Genomic DNA, 25,866 nt, shown 5'->3' with positions numbered 1-25,866 from the left:
CAAGGAGCAATGGAAATGAAACACATTCAAGTGTTTGTGTGTGAAAGGTCTGAAAGTGCTAGTGCAAGAATGATAGTTGGAAAGAAAGTGCACCAGTTTAGGGGTTGGTTTGAATGAAACAGGACAAGCAAAAGAACAATGGATGGGGAATGGTGCAGAAGGAAGGTTTACAAGTTCAGGCAAGAAGTCAGGAATGCACAGGGGTGTGACTGTCCTAACAGCACTGCTAGGCCATTCAGTAATTAAAAAGCACACACAATTAGGTTCAGTAATTTGAAACCTGACTGACCAGTTCATTAAAAAGACAGCCTATGAAACTCCCTGCAATAAAATGGAGAAAAATGAGCTGGTTGTGAGTAAAGAACAAAGGTGAGTTTTAGGAGAGATGCTGGATTTGGCACTTGGATTTTGGAGAGGTTTTAGCCCACATTTTCAGATAGCAGTTACCATACAATAAGAAAGGACACACCGGCATTGACAAAATAATGGAAGGATAGCATAGGAAGACAGGAAAGGGAAAATAGTTATTTCTAACTATTTCCATTTTCAGACCTTTTGCAATCTTACTTCTGTTTTAAGTTTTTACGGACTTTGGATTGGTGCAGGTAATAGTGAAGGCAATTGGCAGAGCAAAATCCTTGCAGGAGTCTGGGTTACCACTAGCACATTTGGAGCAGAGTGGCACTATTAGCCAGGCTGTTCCAATGAATGCCCAGAAGCAAAGTTTGAGTGTTTGCACCAGGTTGACACTAAAAAGGAGATGAGATGAACAGAAACTGCTTTGTCACCTTCCATTTTACAGACCTGCCTACATAGTGGAATGAATAGCGAAGCTAGACCAGTGTTTCCCAAACTCGGTCCTGGGGACCCCCTGTGGCTGCAGGTTTTTGTTCCTACCACATTCCTAATCAGTGATAACACCTGATAACACTGAGCTCATTTAATTAGCTGGTTTTTTTCTTTTATTCGACATTCAGAAAAGCATAGTAGCATGATTTTTACATTTATAAGACATTTATAAATATTTATGCTTTTGCTATAGATTTAAATGCTTAACTCTCTTTTGTTGATTTCATTATACTTTGTCCTTTGTCCGTGCAGTTTTTCCCCCTTTGTTGTATCTTAATAATGACAATTTAAAACGAGCAGATCAGACACCCAGGAAAACAACACTGAATAATCAAAGGCTGCAACTACTTTAGAGTCAGACCCACTAATTAGTAAATAATGGATTACTTAAACAATTAGAACACCTTGAAAAGTAGAATGAAAATCAAGATGAGAAATACTGTTAAAAAGAAAAAAAAATACATTATTCCTATATAACTGCTTGGTACATTTTCCATCCATCCATCCATCCTCTTCCGCTTATCCGAGGTCGGGTCGCGGGGGCAGCAGGTTGAGCAAAGATACCCAGACTTCCCTCTCCCCGGCCATTTCTTCTAGCTCTTCTGGGAGAATCCCGAGGCGTTCCCAGGCCAGCTGGGAGACACAGTCCCTCCAGCATGTCCTGGGTCTTCCCCGGGGCCTCCTCCCGGTTGGACGTGAGCGGAACAGATACCAGGGAGGTGTCAAGGAGGCATCCTGATCAGATGCCTGAGCCACCTCATCTGACTCCTCTTGATGCGGAGGAGCAGCGGCTGTACTCTGAGCCCCTCCCGGATGACTGAGCTTCTCACCCTATCTTTAAGGGAGAGCCCAGACACCCTGCAGAGGAAACTCATTTCAGTCGCTTGTATTCGCAATCTCATTTTTTCGGTCACTACCCATTTGCCTTACGGCTCAGCTCCTTTTTCACCACGACAGACCGATGTAGAGCCCACATCACTGCGGACACCGCACCGATCCGCCTGTCGATCTCACGCTCCATTCTTCCCTCACTCGTGAACAAGACCCCGAGATACTTGAACTCCTCCACTTGAGGCAGGATCTCGCTCCGAACCCTGAGAGGGCACTCCACCCTTTTCCGGCTGAGGACTATGGTCTCAGATTTGGAGGTACTGATTCCCATCCCAGCCGCTTCACACTCGGCTGCGAACCGATCCAGAGAGAGCTGAAGATCACGGCCTGATGAAGCAAACAGGACAACATTATCTGCAAAAAGCAGTGACCCAATCCTGAGTCCACCAAACCGGACCCCCTCAACACCCTGGCTGCATTTAGAAATTCTGTCCATAAAAGTTATGAACAGAATCGGTGACAAAGGGCAGCCCTGGCGGAGTCCAACTCTCACTGGAAACGAGTTCGACTTACTGCCGGCAATGCGAACCAAGCTCTGACACCGGTTGTACAGGGACCGAACAGCCCTTATCAGGGGGTCCGGTACCCCATACTCCCGGAGCACCCCCCACAGGATTCCCCGAGGACACGGTCGAACGCCTTTTCCAAGTCCACAAAACACATGTAGACTGGTTGGGCGAACTCCCATGCACCCTCCAGGATTCTGCTAAGGGTGTAGAGCTGGTCCACTGTTCCGCGACCAGGACAAAAACCACACTGTTCCTCCTGAATCCGAGGTTCAACTATCCGACGGACCCTCCTCTCCAGAACCCCTGAATAGACTTTTCCAGGGAGGCTGAGGAGTGTGATCCTTCTGTAGTTGGAACACACCCTCCGGTCCCCTTTCTTAAAGAGGGGGACCACCACCCCGGTCTGCCAATCCAGAGGCACTGTCCCTGATGTCTATGCGATGTTGCAGAGAGGTGTCAACCAAGACAGCCCTACAACATCCAGAGCCTTGAGGAACTCCGGGCGTATCTCATCCACCCCCAGGGCCCTGCCACCAAGGAGTTTTTTGACCACCTCAGTGACCTTAGTCCCAGAGATGGGGGAGCCCACCTCCGAGTCCCCAGGCTCTGCTTCCTCATTGGAAGGCATGTTAGTGGGATTGAGGAGGTCTTCGAAGTGCTCCCCCCACTGACCCACAACGTCCCGAGTCAAGGTCAGCAGCGCACCATCCCCACTATATACAGTGTTGACACTGCACTGCTTCCCCCTCCTGAGACGCCAGACGGTGGACCAGAATCTCCTCGAAGCCGTCCGAAAGTCGTTCTCCATGGCCTCCCCAAACTCCTCCCACGCCCGAGTTTTGCCTCAGCAACCACCGAAGCCGCATTCCGCTTGGCCTGCCGGTACCTATTCGCTGCCTCCAGAGTCCCACAGGACAAAAGGGACCGGTAGGACTCCTTCAGCTTGACAGCATCCCTCACCGCCGGTGTCCACCAACGGTTTCGGGTATTGCCGCCACGACAGGCACCGACCACCTTACGGCCACAGCTCCGGTCAGCTGCCTCAACAATAGAGGCACGGAACATGGCCCATTCGGACTCGATGTCCCCCACCTCCCTCGGGACATGGTCGAAGTTCTGCCGGAGGTGGGAGTTGAAGCTACTTCTGACAGGGGGCTCTGCCAGACGTTCCCAGCAGACCCTCACAACACGTTTGGGCCTACCAGGCCTGACCGGCATCCTCCCCCACCATCGAAGCCAACTCACCACCAAGTGGTGATCAGTTGACAGCTCCGCCCCTCTCTTCACCCGAGTGTCCAAGACGTGGCCGCAAGTCCGACGACACGACCACAAAGTCGATCATCGTACTGAGGCCTAGGGTGTCCTGGTGCCAAGTGCACATATGAACACCCCTATGCTTGAACATGGTGTTCGTTATGGACAATCCGTGACAAGCACAGAAGTCCAATAACAAAACACCACTCGGGTTCAGATCGGGGGGGGGGGGGCATTCCTCCCAATCACGCCCTTCCAGGTTTCACTGTCATTGTCAACAGTTAGGACCCGTCCCCCCACCCGAAGGCGGAGGGAGGCTACACTCTCGTCTACCGGGGTAAACCCCAATGTACAGGCTCCAAGTCGGGGGGCAATAAGTATGCCCACACCCGCTCGGCACCTCTCACCGGGGGCAACTCCAGAGTGGTACAGAGTCCAGCCCCTCTCAAGGAGATTGGTTCCAGAGTCCAAGCTGTGCGTCGAGGTGAGCCCGACTATATCTAGCCGGAACCTCTCAACCTCGCGCACAAGCTCAGGCTCCTTCCCCTTCAGAGAGGTGACATTCCACGTCCCAAGAGCCAGCTTCTGTAGCCGAGGATCGGACCGCCAAGGTCCCCGCCTTCGGCCACCACCCAAGTCACACTGCACCCGACCTCCTTGGCCCCTCCCATAGGTGGTGAGCCCATGGGAAGGGGGACCCACGTTGCCTCTTCGTGCTGTGCCCGGCCGAGCCCCATGGGTGCAGGCCCGGCCACCAGGCGCTCACTATCGAGCCACACCTCCAGGCCTGGCTCCAGAGGGGGGCCCCGATGACCCGCATCCGGGCAAGGGAAAACATCGTCCAAAGTTTTTATTCATCATAGAAGGTTGTTTTGAACCGCATTTTGTCTCATCCCTCACCTAGGACCAGTTTGCCTTGGGTGGCCCTACCAGGGGCATAAAGCCCCGGACAACAGAGCTCCTAGGATCATTGGGACACTCGAACCGCCACCTTATCATGGTGGAGGGGTTTAAGGAGGGGGCTTGGTACATTTTAATATTTTTTTTTTTTATTATTTTTTTTTTAGCAAACTTAGTTTTCTAATTTCTATATTGTTCCCTAAACACAGAATTTGGGAAATATCAGTTTACTTAATTAGCCCAGGTGTTCAATTAAAAACAGAAGCTGGTTGGAACAAAAACCTGCGGCCACAGGGGGTCCCCAGGACAGAGTTTGGGAAACACTGAGCTAGACAAAGACTAAAGACAAAGACATGAACAACTGAAGAGACAGCAAGAAAAAGACATCTTATTGGGGTTTAAGTGAGTAACAAGTCCACAAATCATGCATTGATAGGACTAGTCACAATAGCTATTGTTTGAAAAAAAGGTTTGTTCATTACTGCAGCAAATGTATATTCCAAGGGGTGGAAACTATGCAAACCAGTTAGGAATGCCAAAAATAAGGGCATTCATTTGGGTCTCAAAGTGTAGATTCTGGGAATTAACTAATTGGGATAATTAACTAATACTATTATTAAAGAAAAGGTATGCTAAGCAAATTGGTGATTTTTTTCTAAAGAGCAGGTGCAGCTGGTACATTTGCAAGTCACATAGGCTGTGATGTTTAAGTATAGTCTAATTGGGTAAAATACGGAAGCCCTGCTGCAGTTGTCAGCTGTGGTACAAGCACAGGACCAGTGGGTCAATTCTGAACCGAGGTGTTTAGCACAGCAAGTATGCATATGGTGAGCAAACAACTCTAGGCGTGGTCTACAGGGGGAATGATGAGGGTTGCATAGCAATGATGTCTCATGGTGGTGATGCCAGCCTATATTGGTAAAGGCTGATTTCAGTCAGAGGTTACACCATGGGTAGAAAAGCACAAGAGGCAACTACGTCAACCCCAAATGCGTGAAGACGGGCCACAAATGTTGGTTTGCAAAAAGTTTATGCAATAGCACATGTGCTTTCACTTGGGCAAAAGTGGTTGTACTGGCACCAAAAGTGGTATGTTACCTTTCAAATTTTGATGTTAATTGTACAGACACAAAATCAGAACAGATTAAGAAAATAATTCACACAATAGACTTAAAATGGCAGTGGGCTAGTTTAGTGGAAGGTGTGGACTTGTCTCATTTTGAACCATCAGATCTGATGACATATGAAAACTGCAGAAAGCAAAAAAAAACAGATGAAGCAAGCCAGAGCAGATACAATGACTCCTGTCATCAGGAATGCATCCAAGTTCTTCAGATTGTCTTTGAAATAAAAAAGATATGTAATAACAACAACATTTATTTATATAGCACATTTTCATACAAAAAGTAGCTCAAAGTGCTTTACATAATGAAGAAAAGAAAAGTTAAAAGACAAAATACAAAATTAAATTAAAATTAAAATAAGATAACATTAGTTAACATAGAAAAAGGAGTAAGGTCCGATGGCCAGGGTGGACAGAAAAAACAAAAAAAAAAAAAAACTCCAGATGGCTGGAGAAAAAAATAAAATCTGCAGGGGTTCCAGGCCACGAGACCGCCCAGTCCCCCCTGGGCATTCTACCTAACATAAATGAAAATAGTCCTCTTTGTAGTTAGGGTTCTCACGGACAATAATAGACAAATGGTCACGCACAACTTTTAACGCTGGGAGAGCAAATACTGCCAACCAAACCACAAGTTGTTCAACAGACTCTTCAAACAATTAAGACTGTTTAATTATAATATCAAGACATTGTACAAAAGATTTAACGGGGTGGAGTCTTGTGGTGTGAAATTTTGAATATAAGTTGATAAATATTTTGTATGTCTTTATTTGTATGGTTAAGTGCCCCCACCTGCTTTTAGGACTGAGTCTCTTTGTAATTTTACTAAGAAAGCTGACCAAAAATGATGCCTTAAGTAGAGACATTTAAATTAACTGCAAGTCTGTGTGCCAGCTGAAACTACACATCACCATTTATCAGGTTGTATGGTTGCCAATATTCAAATGTATTTTACTTATTGTTATTATTTATGAATATTATAAGTAAGACATTATTTAAATTGTAACTTAACTAATGCTTGTCTTTTACTACACCTAATTGCCTGAGGTTATAAGTGTAGAAGGGAAGGTGGGGAGAAGTTACATGGTACAATACCTTATAAACAGTGGAAAGTCTGTGAGATTTGAGGCATTCTGACAAAGGCTACATATTAATAATACAAAAGGGGAAAGTAGAGTAATGTATTACTCTACCAAGACAAAACCAATTGCAGTTTGCAAGTTAAATTAAATGAATGTATGTTATTTCTAATTATTCAGTACACAGGTCCAGATTTAAACATTTACATTTATCTGTCTGGTATCAGTTTACATGTCTTGTTTGGGTCACGCAGAGCACAAAGCACTCCACAAAGCAAAATAACCATTTTTATCCATTTTTTTTATCCACATATCCAATTGATAATAACAGAGTTTGGCAAATGTCATCAGCAAGTGAGTACATGACAAGTACTCCCCATAGGCCCTGGTCCATCACAGGATACTTTCATATCTGTGAGGTTTATGGTAGGCACTTAACCTAAAATCCACAGTGTCTCCAAGAAAAGCCTCTGCCCCTACTTTGAATTAAAATTAGGACATAAGCACTACAGTAAGTATTTTCCATTTAAAGTCTATAAGCAAGGACTGGTACTTTGATACATTGTGTCTGTTTTTTTGTATAAGAATGTTTTAATAATAATATCAATAAACAGGAGTTGTAAGTAGTGCCATTCACCAAAATAAAATCCCTCTTAGGATAGTGGTAAAACCTTTATTAGGAACAAATAAAGCTTTACATTGCCTCAAAGGTGTTCTGCATTTTACATCAAAAAGATTTCACCACACTGTGTTAAATTAAGGAAACAAATTGGTTGGATTAATGTTCAACCAATTAGCAATCCATCAGTCTAATCTCTTTTTGGATGTCATGAAAATTTATTTTCTCTAGAGTATCTTCTAAAGTATGTTGACTCCAAAGTTTTCTAATAGCTACACCTAAAGTCCTCTTGTGGTGGCAGCCATGATGGATGTAAAACATGTCCTTTTTTCTTTCATATATGTTATCTTTATAATTTTCTGTTCAAGCATATATGTTTTAATAGAATACTGTTCTCTCTTTTTACCCCAAGGTCTGTGTTGACAAAGTAATAAAAACAATGAAGGAAAATGCAAACAAAGCTGCTATGATACTTCTTACCTCTGTACCAAAGATTGCACAGATGGATTGGACTGAAGCATTAGCAAATATAAAGGTACTGCTGGTATGGTGAAAAATGAACCAGAGCTGTGACTGAAATATTTTATAAGAAGGTTAAAACCTTTTATAACTACATTGTAACACATAAAGGTACCTGTCCATGTATGTGAAATTATTCAAACAGGTCTACTGTTTGAGGTAATTCTGAGCTCCTCATACAATAGTTAACACTCATGAATTGATATACATGTATATAATTTGTCATCTTTAACACTAGAATCCCTAAAGCTTAAAGAAAAAAACTCATAATCCCGGGCCACCTTAAAATCTTTCGCATTTCTCCATTAGTGTCTTTTGTTTTGTAAATGTATCGATCGGCACAAGCAGCAAGCAGCCTGCTATCCCAAACATCCCCCCCCCCCCCAGCCACAGTCAACTTGGGCAGTGAGTTCTCCCAGCTCAAGTCTTGTTTATCTCGTGTGAGGTGCCTGGAGTTGTATAGGGTAAATAATAAATCGTTATTTGGAATACATGCATTTCATGGGTGTACCTTGTCTACAATGATCTATGTAAATGTAGGATGACAGGAAATGCAAGAAATGTTGAACACATACCTAAAATCAACTTTTGTCATGTTACTAGTACTAAAGACAAAATTTTGACATGAAGTGTATGTGTGAAGACTGAAGTCCAAATATCATATGAACACTTTCACAAAAGGTACACATATAATTCAAATTTGAAAAATTTCAATTTTGAAAACATTCAAAAATATAACTGAAGAAAAAAAATCGGTTTAGGGTATGACGCTGACATTACCTCTTTGGTAGTGCAGCGGTAAGAGCTGTTTACTCATAATCAAGAGTTCGTAGGTTCAAGCCCAGTCGCTAACCAGAATTACCATTTTGAGGAGTGAGCTGCTCTTATTGTTACTGTTATAGAATAAAAATATAAATTTGATTTGAGTCTGTAACAGCCGGTGTAAATTTATGGTACTTGTAAAGGTTAGTGTTGGTGTTTTTTTTTTTGTTTTTTTTCTTTTTTTTTCTCCCCGCAGTTTTATTCCCTCAGTCACATTCACGCTTCCCCTGATTTGGCACTGCTGTTTTCAAATAAAGACGTGCTATAATAGAGGTGAGCTCCAATGAGGGTTCTACATCGGAGAAAGAGAATGGAAGCCCTCCCCGCAAGAAACGTCCACTCACACATAAAAACACAGCTGCACCATGTGTAAAAAAATAAATAAATAAATCACATATATTAAATGTGTGAATGACTTAGGATATCATAAATGTTTTGAAATAAGCACATTGAATGTTGGATAACTTTGTAAGCCAAATAAACCCAAAAAATAAATCACTTTTTTGTTCATTTGTTCAAATAGATCCCTTTATATGTCATCAGGGATTCACATGATCATCTAACAAATTTCGTTCAAAAATATAATAAGATTTTGAAAATCAATATGTACTCTAATTGAACTTTGTTACTAATTAATACTTACTAGGTTGTGTTTTTTTCTGTTATGTAATGTGTACCAAATGAATAAACAGAAATAGTAGTATAACCTTTTTGCCACCAGTGTTGCCACAGTGAAATTTGCTTTATACTCAAGCAACCTGGATGTGATGAGAAAAGATTAATTTAGGCCAAAATACAGAATGTTTTATTTCTGATATTTTCTACATACACATTTTTGACTTTGAGAAGTACCAGTTTTGTTTTTCACCCTTACATTTCAGTTGAAGATATAATAGAAAAACAGTTGACTGTTTAGTGCTTTTGTGTTAGGTTAGGTGTTTCCTTCCCTAACTGAAAATAGGATGAGTTGAAGTTTTTAAATAACTTTAAAATAAGTAGGAAACAGCTTTATTATGTAATAAGTGCTCAAGAACATTCCATGAATGTAAATCAAATAATTTGTATAATAAAAGAAAAGAGCAGTTCTTTCAAAATTGAAGCAGTAAAACTGAGAAAAGAAAGCAGGAAAATGAATACTTTACAATGTCTTGTCAGAGAGACAAACTACCGATGTTTGCAATCACCAAAATGAAGGCTGAAAGAGGAAATCAAATACATTTGATTATAAAAAGAAATTATTAAAACTTTCGGGCGGCTGGACATTGATGGTGATTTCAGTTAAAACTGTTTCAATGTCCATGGGGCAGGAATGATTCTATCATGGTCTGCTGTTGACAGAAGATTTTATGTTCAGAATTATGAAAGCCACAGTGAAAGATACAAACCTGTCAACACTAAACATAAAAATGGTCTGGGTAGAAATAGCTAAAAATACAAAGCTATATCATTGACAGAGTACAAAGCCATGGCAACTAAGCAGTTTTTGTTTCAATGACAAAGGTGGTCTTAATTTGGCCAACTGCATGTTTTAATTGATGTAAAAGAGATTGAATGTTAAAACCTCCTACACTTATCCAAAGCAAAAAGTAAAAGAAACCAAACCAAATTATACTATGGCATATCAAAAGAGCACTTTTGAAGCTGGTGATTTCCACATATTTTCCAATATGAGTAGTTATAAAGGATCTGCATCAAATAGAAAGTTTTAGTTTTTATGCTTTTAAATTATTTTAATTCCTCACTTACAAATCTATAATGGAGGGATGGAATGTAGACAGCGTAGTTATTTCAAAGTGTTAAGGTATATGGTTAAGTACTCAGTGGTCCGACTGGTGCTGCTGCTAGTGTGTTGTGTCCATTCTGTAGCGAACTTAATGTCAATTGTGTTATTTTTACACATTCATAGAATTCAGGATTGACACTTTTGCTTCATCCAATTTTTTGTTGACATTCAAGATGAAGCTCATTTTATTCACTTCCATCTACTGGAATTTGTAGAACCTCTTCACAATGGATCTGCTGGTGGTGTTAGGGTCAATCTGAAATTTCCATTACACAGTGATGACCGACTTACATCAGTTGGAAGCTGTAATGTAAAGTATGATCGCTCTAAAGGCGCTGTGGCTTTTGACTCTTGCTCTGATTTTCTACAGCAATGGCATCACAAAATGGAAACTCCTCACGCAGGACCTGTATACCGCAGGTGTATTCAGTTGGGAATACTTAGAAAAAAATTAGTTGCAGTTCAGATTGGTCTTTCTTCTCTACCTGATGAACGTATTCAAACAGTATCAATTTCCCACAGACCGCCTACAAAGCAAAGGCTCTGTGTTTCTAATTATTCATTTTAGAAATATTTGTGTTTCCATTGGCTCATGTTTGTTCCAGATGTGAAATCCATCCTTAAATGCTATGTAAGAAGGTAATGGTGGCAATTCTAAACACCCGTTCTTTATTTAAGAAGACTCTTTCAATTTATAACATTATTCCAGACATGAATGTTGACATTATTGCATATCTTGAAACATGGCTCCATTCTAATGATACCGGCACCATTACTGAAACTTAATCATTTGCATAAGCCTTAGCATACTGTATGTTGTGGAGAGGAGGGGGTGGTTGGACTGATTTTTTGATCATCCTTGAATTTTAAAGTTGTGACCATCTGATCTGGACTTTTTCTGCCCACATTTTCTTCAAGATTATTGTTATTTATCAGCCTCCTAAGGCAAGCAGCAACACAGACTTTTTAAATAAGCTTTTTTCCTTTATCTCCACTTTACATCTTTCTACTCATTTTATTGCAATTCAGTTTACATTCTTTGCCTAGCTAAGTGATTTCTGATTTTATTGAATTATTGGTTTCTTTTAATCTTGTTCAAGTTTTTCACTGTGGTACTAATGAAAAGGAAATATTTTACATTTAAATATTGTAAATATTTTAAGAAATATTTACAATATGTCAGATGAATGCCTGTCTGATCATTTTTTTTTTATTGTAATCATTCATACAAATCGATCAATTTTTACAAAAAACAGGATTGAAAAACAAGTCGACCCCACCCCTGTAAGAGAGACAGCATGGCCAACGGGGTAAAACTTAAGACTTGTAAACATACCTAAATTGATGAGTTTAATAGGCCAGTAGAGATGAATGGAGAAGAAAAGGAAATGCGGATATACTTACTTCCTCAGTGCTTTAAGAGCTTATTCTAAAATTTTATTGATTATATCCTGCCAGGTTTTAAAAAAATTCTGTACAGATCCTCTAACTGAATATTTGATTTTTTTCCAATTTCAAATAGTATAAAATATCGGTTACCCACTGACTTAAAAGAGGAGAGTTAGGATTCTTCCGGTTTAGCAAAATAAGTCTGCGTGCCAAAAGTGTAGTGAATGCAATCACAGTTTGTTTGTCCTTCTCCAATTTAAACCCATCTGGAAGAACACCGGACACAGCTGTTAATGGGTTAGGAGGGATTGTGACACCAAGGCTGTCTGAAAGGCACTTAAAAATTTTGGTCCAAAATGATGTTAATTTAGCACAGGCCCAAAACATGTGACCCAGTGAGGCTGGGACTTGACTGCAGCGTTCGCAGGTTGGATCTTGCCCTGGAAACATTTTGGACAGTTTTAGATGAGACAGATGTGCTCTATATATAATTTTGAGTTGAATAATTGCATGCTTTGTGCATATGGAGCTCGAGTGAATTCTCTGCATTGCTACTTTCCACTCCCTTTCTGATATATTGATTAGGAGATCTTTTTCCCATTGTCCTCTTGGATCTTTGAAAGGGAGGGACTGTAAAATAATTTTATATATTGCAGAGATGGTGTCTAAGTCCTTGAAATTCAGCAATATTTTTTCCAGCATGGACGAGGGTGCAAGATGAGGAAAATCGGGCAGGTTCTGTTTAACAAAGTTCCTAATTTGAAGATAGTGAAAGAAATGTGTAGCTGGAAAGTTAAATTTGGAATGTAATTGTTCGTAGGATGCAAAGATGTTGTCTATATAAAGATCTCTGACCAATTTAATCCCAAATTTTTTCCAGATATTAAAAACTGCATATGTTTGCGAGGGTTGAAAGAGGTGGTTTTCATGCAGAGGTGCCACAGATAAAAGCTTCTCCATCTTAAAATGCTTTCTACATTGGTTCCATATTCTGAGTGAGTGAAGCACAATTGAGTTATTAGTATTTTGAATATAAAGAAAAACTGCAGGATTTTACTTCTATTGCGGACCAGCCCTCTGTATGTTCATCTATTTGTGTCCAGGTTTTTTATAGCTTGTATGTTTGCTGCCCAGTAATAAAACTGAAAGTTAAGTAGAGCCATGCCACCTTCTGTCTTAGGTCTTTGTAGGGTTGCTCTTTGGATACGTGGATGTTTTTGAGTTCCAAATAAATGAGGTTATTGTTGAATCTAATTGCTTAAAAAATGATTTATTGATGTACAGTGCATCCGGAAAGTATTCACAGCGCATTACTTTTTCCACATTTTGTTATGTTACAGCCTTATTCCAAAATGGATTAAATTCATTTTTTTCCTCAGAATTCTACACACAACACCCCATAATGACAAGGTGAAAAAAGTTTACTTGAGGTTTTTGCAAATTTATTAAAAATAAAAAAATTGAGAAAGCACATGTACATAAGTATTCACAGCCTTTGCCGTGAAGCTTGAAATTGAGCTCAGGTGCATCCTGTTTCCCCTGATCATCCTTGAGATGTTTCTGCAGCTTAATTGGAGTCCACCTGTGGTAAATTCAGTTGGACTGGACATGATTTAGAAAGGCAAACACACCTGTCTATATAAGGTCCCACAGTTGACAGTTCATGTCAGAGCACAAACCAAGCATGAAGTCAAAGAAATTGTCTGTAGACCTCCGCGACAGGATTGTCTCGAGGCACAAATCTGGGGAAGGTTACAGAAAAATTTCTGCTGCTTTGAAGGTCCCAATGAGCACAGTGGCCTTCATCATCCGTAAGTGGAAGAAGTTCGAAACCACCAGGACTCTTCCTAGAGCTGGCCGGCCATCTAAACTGAGCGATTGGGGGAGAAGGGCCTTAGTCAGGGAGGTGACCAAGAACCCGATGGTCACTCTGTCAGAGCTCCAGAGGTCCTCTGTGGAGAGAGGAGAACCTTCCAGAAGGACAACCATCTCTGCAGCAATCCATCAATCAGGCCTGTATGGTAGAGTGGCCAGACAGAAGCCACTCCTTAGTAAAAGGCACGTGGCAGCCCGCCTGGAGTTTGCCAAAAGGCACCTGAAGGACTCTCAGACCATGAGAAAGAAAATTCTCTGGTCTGATGAGACAAAGATTGAACTCTTTGGTGTGAATGCCAGGCGTCACATTTGGAGGAAACCTGGCACCATCCCTACAGTGAAGCATAGTGGTGGCAGCATCATGCTGTGGGGATGTTTCTCAGCGGCAGGGACTGGGAGACTAGTCAGGATAAAGGGAAAAATGACTGCAGCAATGTACAGAGACATCCTGGGTGAAAACCTGCTTCAGAGCGCTCTTGACCTCAGACTGGGGCAATGGTTCATCTTTCAGCAGGACAACGACCCTAAGCACACAGCCAAGATATCAAAGGAGTGTCTTCAGGACAACTCTGTGAATGTCCTTGAGTGGCCCAGCCAGAGCCCAGACTTGAATCCGATTGAAAATCTCTGGAGAGATCTTAAAATGTCTGTGCACCAATGCTTCCCATCCAACCTGATGGAGCTTGAGAGGTGCTGCAAAAAGGAATGGGCGAAACTGGCCAAGGATAGGTGTGCCAAGCTTGTGGCATCATATTCAACAAGTCTTGAGGCTGTAATTGCTGCCAAAGGTGCATCGACTAAGTATTGAGCAAAGGCTGTGAATACTTATGTACATGTGATTTCTCAGTTTTTTTATTTTTAATTTGCAAGTAAACTTTTTTCACATTGTCATTATGGGGTGTTGTGTGCAGAATTCTGATGAAAAAAATGAATTTAATCCATTTTGGAATAAGGCTGTAACATAACAAAATGTGGAAAACGTGATGCGCTGTGAATACTTTCTGGATGCACTGTATATTGGAATGTTTTGAAATAAAAAAAGAAGCTTAGGAAGAATATTCATCTTAACAACGTTAATTCTTCCAGCTAGAGTGAGATGAAGGGTTGACCATCTATGCAAGTCTTGCTTAATTTTTTCCATACAGACGGCAAAGTTTTGTTGATAAAGGGCTTTGTGTTTACTTGTGATGTTTACCTCTAGGTATTTAAACTGATCTGCAATAGTAAAAGGAAAGGTGTCCAATATGCTATTGTATGCTTGAGAATTCACTGGAAAGAGTACACTTTTATTCAGATTAATTCTGACACCAGAGATCTTTTGAAATTCTGTAAGTGCTGTTAAGACTGCAGGCACAGAATTATGTGGGTCTGATATATATTGTACCATATCATCTGCATATAGAGAAATTTTCTGTTCCAGTCCTTCTCTGATTATCCCATTTATCTGATCTGCATTTCGACAGTGAACCGCCAGTGGTTCAATGGCAATTGCAAATAGCAGTGGTGACAAGGGGCATCCTTGTCTGGTACCACGTTCTAGTTTAAAGTAGTCTGAACAAATGTTGTTAATACAAACTGAAGCTTCTGGATTGGTATACAGTAGTTTGATCCATGCACAAATGTTCGGGCCAATCCCAAATTTCTCTAATGTAGTGAAAAGGTATTTCCATTCAATCATGTCAAATGCTTTTTCTGCATCCAATGATAATAATATTTCTGGGGTGTTTCACTTTGTTGGTGAGTATATTACATTAAACAGGCATCCAAGATTGGAGGATAAGTGTCGACCCTTGATAAATCCAGTTTGATCTTGTGATATTACCGAAGGCAGCACCTTCTCCATCCTTCTGAATAATGTTAAGATACTCTCAAATCATAGCTAGAAGTGAAATTGGTCTGTATGATGCACATTGTAATAAGTCCTTTTTTTTTTTTTTTTTTTTTTTTTTTTTTTTTTTATAAGGAAAGATGGTGATTAATGCTTGGCAAAAAGTTTGAGGTAGAATTTGATTGTCTCTAGCTTCTGGAAATGTTGCTAATAGGAGGACAGCTAGCTGAGCGGAGAATTTCTTGTAAAATTCTGCAGGGTAGCGATCAGGGCCTGCTGCTTTCCCGCCTTGAAGTGACTTTATAGCATCTAGTAATTCTGATAGCGCCAGAGGTTTATCCAGTTCCTCCGCACTAAAAGTATCTATTTGTGGTAACTGTAATGTATCCAGAAATGCATTAGATTGTGTGTGGTCTTCTTTAAACTCAGAATATAAGGATTTATAGTAGTCTCTAAATGTGTGCATTATATTTTTATGTTCAATGATTTCGTCTCCGTTCGTGTTGGTGATTACTGGCATTGCATTGCGAACTTCTTGCTTGTGGATTTGTTGAGCTAAAAGCTTATTAGCTTTCTCTCCATGTTCATAGTAATGATGTTTGGATTTATAAATTAGTTGTTCAGTTTCTTTAGTTGTCAAGAGGTTGAGTTCTGAATGCAGAGCCTGCCTTTTCCTATGTAGAGCCTCGCTTGGAAGCCTGGCATGTTCTTCATCTATTCTAGCAATTTTGCTTTTTAGTTCTGATACTTTCTTGGTTTCTAATTTATTCCTGTGGGAAAGATATGAAATAATCTGTCCTCTTAAGAAGGCCTTTAGAGTTTCCCAGAGTATTCTTGCAGAAACCTCTGAGGATGTATTTGTCTCTAGGAAGAAACTGATTTGTTTGGATATAAATTCTGTACAGTTCTCGTCTGCTAATCGAAGCGGGTTAAGACGGTGCATGGTCAGAAATAACAATATCATCGTACTTGCAAGATTTAATCGTAGGCAAGAAATTATTATCTATAAAGAAATAATCTATTCTTGAGTAGCAATGATGTACTGGTGAGTAGAAAGAGTATGTTCTTGAGTTTTGGTTTAGAAACCTCCAGGGGTCTGATAAGTTGTGGCCAGTTACAAACTGTGTAATTATCTTTGCAGTATTAGATGTCATCCCCCCTGTGACAGGAGTCCTATCTAAGAGTGGATTTAAAACACAATTAAGTTTCCCAGCCATTATAATTTTATGAGTGTTCACATTGGGAATGGATGCAAATACGTTTTGTATGAATTCCTTATCATCGACATTCAGTGCATAAACATTTATCAGAATCATTTTACAGTTAAATAAGTTTTCCATGACCATCACATATCTCCCTTCCAGATCAGATACTACATCTGATGCTACAAATGAGACTGTTCTATGTATGAGAATTCCTACACCTTTAGTTTTCTTTGTATAGCTAGAATGGAACATTTGGCAAGCCCAGTCCTTTTAGCAGACGGAACTGATCCTTGCTTAGTAAGTGGGTCTCCTGTAAAAATACTATTTTAGCGTTTAAACCTGTTAGGTGAGAGAGTACTTTCTTTCTCTTTAATTCGTGATTCAGGCCTTTAACATTCCAGTTCACGATTAACTGTCCCATCATGGAGATGTTGATTCTGAGTTTTTGATGTCATTTTATAGTCTTAACTGGAAGTAAGACAGCTTTAACCTTAATTTCTTATTTCCCCATGAGTTATTGCCATGCAGCCTATTGTTACGTTGGTAGTTATAATTATAAGAATTTAAAGGATAGATTAGATATAGCCTGCTCTCTTTCTCTCCACCCCCCCCCCCTTATCCCCCCACTCCCCCATTTTGCCTCCCCACGTGAGGCTGGACCCCACTTCACAATGTCTCGGTCCTCTGACATACCTAGAGACAGAGCACATCCAAAGCAAAAACAAGCCCCCACACAGCGGTGTTTTAGGATTAAAAAGTAAAGATATCTATTGCCAATATAGTCTAAATACTATATGCCTAAAATATAATCATTAACAAACTATGATTATATATAATCATTAACAAACTATAAGCATAAAATATATAATCTTCAGCAATCTTAAAGTAATAAGATAATAAACCCAGGGGATGGTGTTAGAAAGTGGTCCAGGATAAGCATAGTAAGTCTTAATGCTATAATAACAATAAACCAAGGGTATGATGTTAAACAGTCTCCTTTAGGGTAGTAAGAAGAAAAAAAAAAAAGTTCTTCCACATACACGTCTATAACTGTAATTAAAACATAAACAGAAAGCGTCCGAGTAATGAAAAGGATGTATAATTATAATACCCATGTCATTACAAGTGGATCAGACAGCAGGTGATATCTCCTTGTCATGCCATGAGAGGATGCAACTCACTAATGTGTTTCAGAATAGTGTCGGGATCTGCTTCCTTAATTCCTTTTCTGCTTCCTCCTTGCTGGAATAGACATAGTATTGACCTTGCACATCCACTTTCAGTTTGGCAGGGTACAAGAGGCTGTATTTGATATCAGCTTGCCATAGCCGCTGTTTAATGTTGTAGAAGGCTGCACATTTAGCAGCTGTTGCGGGAGAGAAATCTGGGAAAATACGAATTGTGGTTATTTTCAAATATAATCTCTTGCTTGCGTCTGAGGATTGCCATCATATCTAGCTTACATAATGATCTCTCGAAGCGGATAATAAAAGACCTAGGTCTAAAGTTATTTGATCCGCGTATGCGATAAGCTGCTGCTATCTCGGTATCTGATTTAAAGTCCTCTCCAATTATTTTAGGGAATAGTTTAGCTGCGAATTTCACTGGGTTTGGACTTTCACAATTCTCAGGTAGACCTTCGATTCTAATATTACTCCTTCTGTTTCCATCTTCCAGAGCAGCAAGTCTGTCTTCGAGTTTTTTGCATTCGGAACTGGCAGCTGTTGCTTTTCCATCAGCGGTGGCTGCTAGATTTTCGGCTATTTCAATTCGAGTCGTGAATGCCTGCTTAACATCCTCCAGCTGATTGGCAAATGTGCTCAGTTTAGACGCGTTTCCTTACCATTAAAGGCCGCCTCAAAGCGGATATATATACGCGTTTCTCCGTGTCTTTGTTATTCTGCCGCAGCTCTTGCAGCTCCCGTCGCAGCTTCTCACTTGCCTTTTCGCTTGCTTTCTCGCTTTTCTTTATATCATTCTTTATCTCTTGCTTGAGCTCAGCGATCATCACCTTCAGTTCGGATAGATCATTTCTGCTTGCAAGCACCGTAGGTGAAGCAGCAGGCTCTGTTACAGCCGAAGTTCCCAGCTTGCGTGGAGTAGGTGAAAGCGCGGACTGCAAGGCCTTTTCCAGTTTCAAATGATCTTCTCCAATCGGCGAGCTATCGTGACTCGCACAATCGCTCCCCATTTTGCTCTCAACTGGAGATAATGCTGCGGACCGTGGTCCCGAGGAGTCTGGGCTTTCGAACATCTGTTCCAGGTCAGTCTCTGAAAGGCCATACCTTGAGCTTGAACTTGGGCTTGTTGGTCTGGGCTTGGATGTAGGTTTAGTTTTCTTTTCCATTTCTTTCTGAGCCCCTTTCTTGCTGACCATGTTTATATATGCTATAGTAGAACCCTCGGGTTGGATAAATACAGGATATATCAGGATAATAAGGAAATATAAAAAATAACACCGCTGCTAACGGAGCTGTGCTTCAGACGTCCATCTCTCGCAATGGACGAGACCAACCAACTGTCTGATCATTTTCTGGCACAAATTCCTAAACTGTCAGATAATTTTTTTTTTCTTTCATGCAAGAAAGTTTCACCAGTGTCTATTACAGAAGCTGCATTAACACTGGAATTACCAAAGCCTAAGAAAAAACTTAGTCCTGGCCCACTTTAAATCCCTTCGCACCTCTCCATCAGCGTCTTTTGTGTTGTAAATGTGTCAATCAGCACAAACTGCGAGTAGCCTGGTATCCCATACCCCACTCACCGCCACAGTTCAATTCGCAAAGAAATCAAATATGTTTTTATTGCATAATTAACAATAAGAGCATCTCACAACTCAAAACGGTATGTTGGGGAAGCAGCTGGTATCGAACCCGCAACCTCTTGATTGGGAGTCAGCAGTTCTTACAATTGTACCACACAAGCTGTCGTATCAACAGCCTACCCTGACCCGATTTCTTTTTCCTCGGTTATATTCTTGAATAAAAGTGCACTTGTTTTGTTATACTTGTACCTTTTGTGAAAATGTTTCATATTTGGACTTCATGCTTATTATATGCTTCATGTTTACGTTTTGTCATTTATTACTAAAGCATGAAAAACATTTGTTTTAACTATGTGTTTACATAGATTGTTGTAGACATGGAACACACATGAAATGCATGTGTTCCAATAAGGATATATTATTTACCCTCTATAACTCCAGCATTCCACTCCAAGACAGTCGAGGCTTGAGCTGGGAGAACTTTTTGCCCTTTCTACGCCCTTGGTGGGGGTGGGGTTTGGGTCGGTGGGATGGGGATTGGGTTTGGTTGGATGGTATAGCAGGCTGCTTGTGTTGATCGACACATTTATAAGACACTGATGGAGAGGTGTGAAGGGATTTAAGGTGGGCTGGATTTACGAGTTTTATCGTAGGATTTGGTAATTCTAGTGTTAAGCTCTTTGACTTCCTCCATAGCAGAAATATGCTTCCTTTAGGGAATATCATTCATAATTCAGGTTTACAATTTCATATTTATGCCAATGACGTTCAGCTTTATTGAGTTGCAATTGGTAAACGTATTCATCTTAAAATTTAGCTTTTAACCTTCAAAGCACTACATGATTAATGTCCCTAATATTTATTCACTTTAATAAACCATTACATTCCAAACAGAGCGCTTCGCTCCACTGAGGCTCATATTCATGAGGATCCAAAATACAGGTATAAAATATTTGGGGCTTAAGACTTTCAACCCTTTGTGATACTCTTCCTGAACAGCCTTAGTGTTTAAAAATGTTCAAGTCAAGACTTTTGGCTTTTTACTGGAGCAAGCTTTTAATTCCCAGTTAGTTATTTAGGTATTTTTATATTATTATTTTATATTTTTACTTCTTGGTTTGTTGTATCTAATTATATTTTTATTGACTGTTGTCCTGTTTGTATTGCTTATAGTATGTTTGTAAGGGCACTGAAGTAAAATCTTTGAAAAATCCTTGAAATTCCCAGAAATAAAATGTGAGAATACAACTAATAAGGCAAATTTGAGTTCACTACTCCATTACGTACGGTATAGAGATCAATTGTTCATAACTAAATAATTTGGGATAATTTGATAATTTTATTTTAAAGAGTTTATGTTGATAATTTCATTTGCCTTTTTTTCTTTTCTTTTTTCTTTCTCAGGCTACCGTTCAGTGCTCAGTTATGCTTCCAAAACACTGAAACAGGAAACCGGATGAAGTGTGCAAAGTCATGTTTTTCAGCCTTCAGCTTTGGTATCTTGAAGTTCAATAAACTATACAATACATGTGCTTGATGTGTGTCAGTATATTTCTTATTTTTTATAATACGTATGGCTCTATTGTTTCAAAATATTTCTTTTTTTAGCATTTGTCTCAAGAAGATGTTTTGACATAGTTGCTTACTGCTTTAACACTGCAAAATGCCTCTATTACTCATATGCTGTTATGTGACTACAACTTAAATTTGACAGGATCTGTCGCAGTAGGTTTCCACTAAGAAAGGACATTTCCATATATCTGTTTAGTGGTAAAAGAGAAAAAACTACCCAGAAATCTAAATTGCCTTAATGTGTTTTTTTACATTTGTTGATATTTGTTGGTAAAAATGCTCTAGTGATTAAGACATTCTAATGCACAGTGTCCCCAATTTAGTCACAGTGCTGTCAGCACATAGAGAAATGGGCATGTTGGTTTAATGCGAATGAAGGCCATCTGCAAAAGCAAAGTTAAAGGAACAAAGTTTGGCGTAACTGCAAAATGGTGCTGTGAACATAGTAAATTTATCAGTGCAACTGATCCAGTAAGAAAGGTATTAAATATTTACTGTTCAAAAAAATTAAAGGAACACTTTTTAATCAGAGTATAGCATCAAGTCAGTGAAACTTCTGGGGTATTGATCTGGTCAGTTAAGTAGCAGAGGGGGTTGTTAATCAGTTTCAGCTGCTTTGGTGTTAATGAAATTAACAACAGGTGCACTAGAGGGGCAACAATGAGGCAACCCCCAAAACAGGAAAGGTTTAACGGGTGGAGGCCACTGACATTTTTCCCTCCTCATCTTTTCTGTCTGTTTTTTCACTAGTTTTGCATTTGGCTATGGTCTGTGTCACTACTGGTAGCATGAGGCGATGCTTGGACCTTACAGAGGTTGCACAGGTAGTCCAACTTGTCCAGGATGGCACATCAATACGTGCTATTTCTAGAAGGTTTGCTATGTCTCCCAGCACAGTCTCAAGGGCATGGAGGAGATTTCAGGAAACAGGCAGTTAATCTAGGAGAGCTGGGCAGGGCCGTAGAAGGTCCTTAACCCATCAGTAGGACCGGTATCTGCTCCTTTGGGTAACGTCAAACAGGATGAGCACTGCCAGAACCCTACAAAATGACCTCCAGTAGCCCACTGGTGTGAATGTCTCTGACCAGACAATCAGAAACAGACTTCATAAGGGTGGCCTGAGGGCCCAACGTCCTCCAGTGGGCCCTGTGCTCACTGCTTGGCACCATGGTGCTCGATTGGGATTTGCCATAGAATACCAGAATTGGCAGGTCCACCACTGGCACCCTGTGCTTTTCACAGATGCAAGCAGGTTCACCCTGAGCATGTGACAGACGTGAAAGGGTCTGGAGAAGCTGTGGAGAATGTTATGCTGCCTGTAACATCATTCAGCATGACTGGTTTGGTGGTGGATCAGTGATGGTCTGGGGAGGCATATCCATGGAGGGACACACAGACCTATACCGGATAGACAACGGCACCTTGACTGCCATTGGGTATCAGGATGAAATCCTTGGACCCATTGTCTGACCCTATGCTGGTGCAGTGGGTCCTGGGTTCCTACTGGTGCACGACAATGCCCGGCCTCATTTGGTGAGAGTATGCAAGCAGTTCCTGGAGGATGAAGAAATTGATACCATTGACTGGCCCCGACACTCACCTGACCTAAATCCAATAGAACACCTCTGTACTCCACTTCATTCCAGTCTAGCAGCCCTTGCTCTGCCACCCGAGATAGGATATGAGTGATTCTGTCATTTTGAATCAGTACCAAAAAACCATCATGCTCAGACGACATTAGTGTAGGTTAGTTGACTGATTTTTCAAATTGGTATCCTCCACCTGCTCCCATTATATCATGCTTTTCACTACCTTTGATGCACTGCCTGAAGGGATAGATTATAATAAAAAAGACTTGTGGGGACTACTCCCCTTCTCTGTTCTACAACTGAATATTGAATGAAGGCCTAGATACCCAGGACATGTGTACTGGAGAGTATAGGCAGGGTAGGCTGTTTAAATTTCATACTTACTGGCAATCAAGTGTCCCTGAAGAACGCCAACTCAGATGTAAAGTCCGCCCTCATGATACACTTGGACTAAAGATACCAATGCAGTCTTCATGTAGTCCAATTTGACTGTGGATTTTAATGATTCTTACCAGACCTGTCCACCTGGCATAATGTTTTTCAGTGTGGCAACTTTTCCACTGATGACATAGCCAGAGCATACAATCATCGATTTGGTAATTCACTTCTTTTATCATATTGAGTTGTGAGTCATACTGTGGTAGGGAGAGGCTGCAGATTATAAAAAATCTTAACCTTTATATTGACTTTTCACAATGACTTGGGAAGCATTAATTCAGACAATTAAGCAAAGTGTAGCAGAAATAGAGGTAAGTGAGTTATGGAGTTGGAAATAGAACAAAAGAACACAAAACCCCTGGACATCACTTAGTGTTTTATAGTTCACATTCTTTTGCCCAACATTGTAACATAGTTATCTTGTGCCTTGTGTGTTATTGTTAATACCAAAGGTGGTCAGTCACACTGATGCCTTCTTCATAGAAATTGTTAATAACAGCTAGTTATGATGATTGCTTTGATTGTATTTTTGTTTTTAACAACTCTAACACAATATTGCTGAATGAATAACCCAACCAGGGTCTCTAACAAAGGTATACAATTCTAATGAAATGGGTGTTCATCCTGGAGTAAAATGCAGGCAGTCCATACCCACGTTTGGGGGACCTGTGGTTAAAGGCTTTACCTCTTCCAGTAAACATATTGTGGTGGACAGCCAGGTCCCATGCCCGGCAGGGATGCCCCTTCTGCATCTGGTCCGGGGTAGCAACCATGGGCAGCTCAATACCTCCCCCGGGACGCTTGGTGGCAGCCTCCCTGGCGGACAGTGATCCCCCAACCTGTCGCATGGCTCCATGGGAGATGGAGTCCTCCACAGCCTGGTTGGGGGCTCGGATGGCCGCTAGGGGGAGCTGCATGGAGTCAGCAGCCCAGCTGAATGTATCTTCAGCCCCACCTGGAAGGGCAATTAGGTCCAGGTGGTCAAGCACCTGGAATGCTTCCGGGTGGGATATAAAAAGGGCCAGCCACCACCACTCGAAAGCCAGTGTTGGGAGGAAGGAGACGAAGCTTGAGGAGGAGTGGTGGTAAAGGAAGAGAAGAGTGTTGTGTTGTAGTGCTTTATGGACTGTGTATTGCCTGTGGGTCACGGGGAAGATGTGCGCCCACGGCTGAAGAAAATAAAAGTCGTTTGTTTATACGTGCCTCTGTGTCGGGTCGGGCGCCTATATAGCGCCTTTGTTACACTATCAAATCTTGGATGTTTAAGAATCCCTGCAGCTGATGATCACAGTGTATATATACTGTGTTATGTGAACAGAGACGAGGGACTTCACGTGTGTGTATATCTCTCTATTATAAAAAAAAATCCTGCAGAGAAACAGTAGGGCATCGACGAGTGATCTTCATGTTAAGATCACGGAAGACACTTAAAAGACCCATGAGACTAAAGAGATTGGCCACGGAGCGTCTCGCAGGAACCTTGAACATGAGACTTTGTGCCAAGAGATTGACCCAGGACCGTCTCATGATGACGTAGAACATGAGATTCTTGCAAGACATGCCCTACTTACAACCAAATAAGACTAAGACACGGTCAGTCATGTTTTGGCTTTGAGCACACACAGATCCAGATCTCTGAGCACATATAAAGTGTATAAGGACAATACGTTATAGATGAAACGTAGACAACTAAGCGAAGAAGAAAGCAGCATGGAGAAAAGAGACTCAAGCGTTGGAGAGAAAAAAAAAAAGAATAATCTAGGTGCAAATTCAAAAAATAAGGAAAGTAATTATCAAACAGGAACAAGTGGAATTGAAAAAAAGCACGTCCAATCCGGATGTTGGCGCTATTTACATGCAGAGTAGGTTAGAGATTATGAAAGCAATGGAATTCGAAAGGCTCAAAAAAAAATGTTGGCGCGATACCAATGTGGAGAAGGTTAAAGATATGAAAGTAGGAAAATTAGAAAGTATAAAAAAAAGAAAGTAAAGATGGCAGTAGTGTAGACAAACGGAAATTATTACTCAAAAAAGGGAAAATAATCACTACGGACTTGGGGGGTATTTTCCATACGTCGCTTAAATCCTCCGAGATCAGATGCCTCATCTTAGATGAGTTAATGCCAGTGAAACTCATCCAGGACAAGTCGGTTTTTCAAACGCAGCCATGTAGTAGATTAGTCTAGCTGGATCTAATCATCCGAGATGAATGCGCGTGCCCGCGCTGATTGAAAAGCCCATATACTGTATATTGAGTCTAGAAGGCATGATCAGCAAGTCTGATAGGTTGCAACAAAATGACGAAAGAACGGGTGCATTTTTTTTTTCATATATGTGGAGCAAGACCTTTTATTCGAAGGACATGAAGAATTTCAAGATTTAATATGCACAAGGGCTAACACTGCAAAAGCAGCCCAAACCAGTAAAGACAGCTGGCAAAAAGTGGCCGACAAATTAAATGCTAAGTAGTGTGCATTGTACTTACTGAATGCAGCGTTTCATTTCCAATGCGTCAGATTAATTATTATTTAATATGTCATAATTCCAGATCAAACGTGAGCACAAGGAGAACATGGGAACAGATTAAAGTAAAGTACAAGAATATACTTCAAACTGGTAAATATTGGTATATAACTATTTAAAGAATTGTTGACATAAAGAATCATATATAATATAAATAACATTAATTCTAAAGCTAATAAGAAGGCAGACAAGCAAAAAACAGGTGGAGGTCCATGCGGTCCAGACCTAACCCCTGCAGAAGAGCTGGCTCTCCAGCAAAATGCCCATCGAACTGTTTCTGAGGGCATTCCAGGGGGAAGCTCCTCCTCAGAAGCAGTGGCAGGATGCAGTGATCA

The 25,866-nt window shown here is 40.8% G+C and overlaps 1 protein-coding gene across 1 annotated transcript in view; it reads left to right on the top strand.

Annotated features, from left to right (window-relative positions):
- mtap (methylthioadenosine phosphorylase) overlaps window positions 1-20,941 on the top strand; it is a 191,737-nt gene extending 170,796 nt beyond the window's left edge. The window contains exons 7-8 of the mRNA XM_028805159.2: window positions 7,637-7,759; window positions 20,814-20,941. Coding sequence (XP_028660992.2) covers window positions 7,637-7,759; window positions 20,814-20,852 — 162 coding nt within the window. The 3' untranslated portion in view covers window positions 20,853-20,941. The remainder of the gene's footprint in view (window positions 1-7,636; window positions 7,760-20,813) is intronic.
- The last annotated feature ends 4,925 nt before the right edge of the window (window positions 20,942-25,866 follow it).

This window comes from Erpetoichthys calabaricus, chromosome 7 (genome assembly GCF_900747795.2).
Source record: "Erpetoichthys calabaricus chromosome 7, fErpCal1.3, whole genome shotgun sequence".
Lineage (NCBI taxonomy): Eukaryota > Metazoa > Chordata > Cladistia > Polypteriformes > Polypteridae > Erpetoichthys > Erpetoichthys calabaricus.
This window is presented reverse-complemented; position numbering and strand designations above follow the sequence as displayed.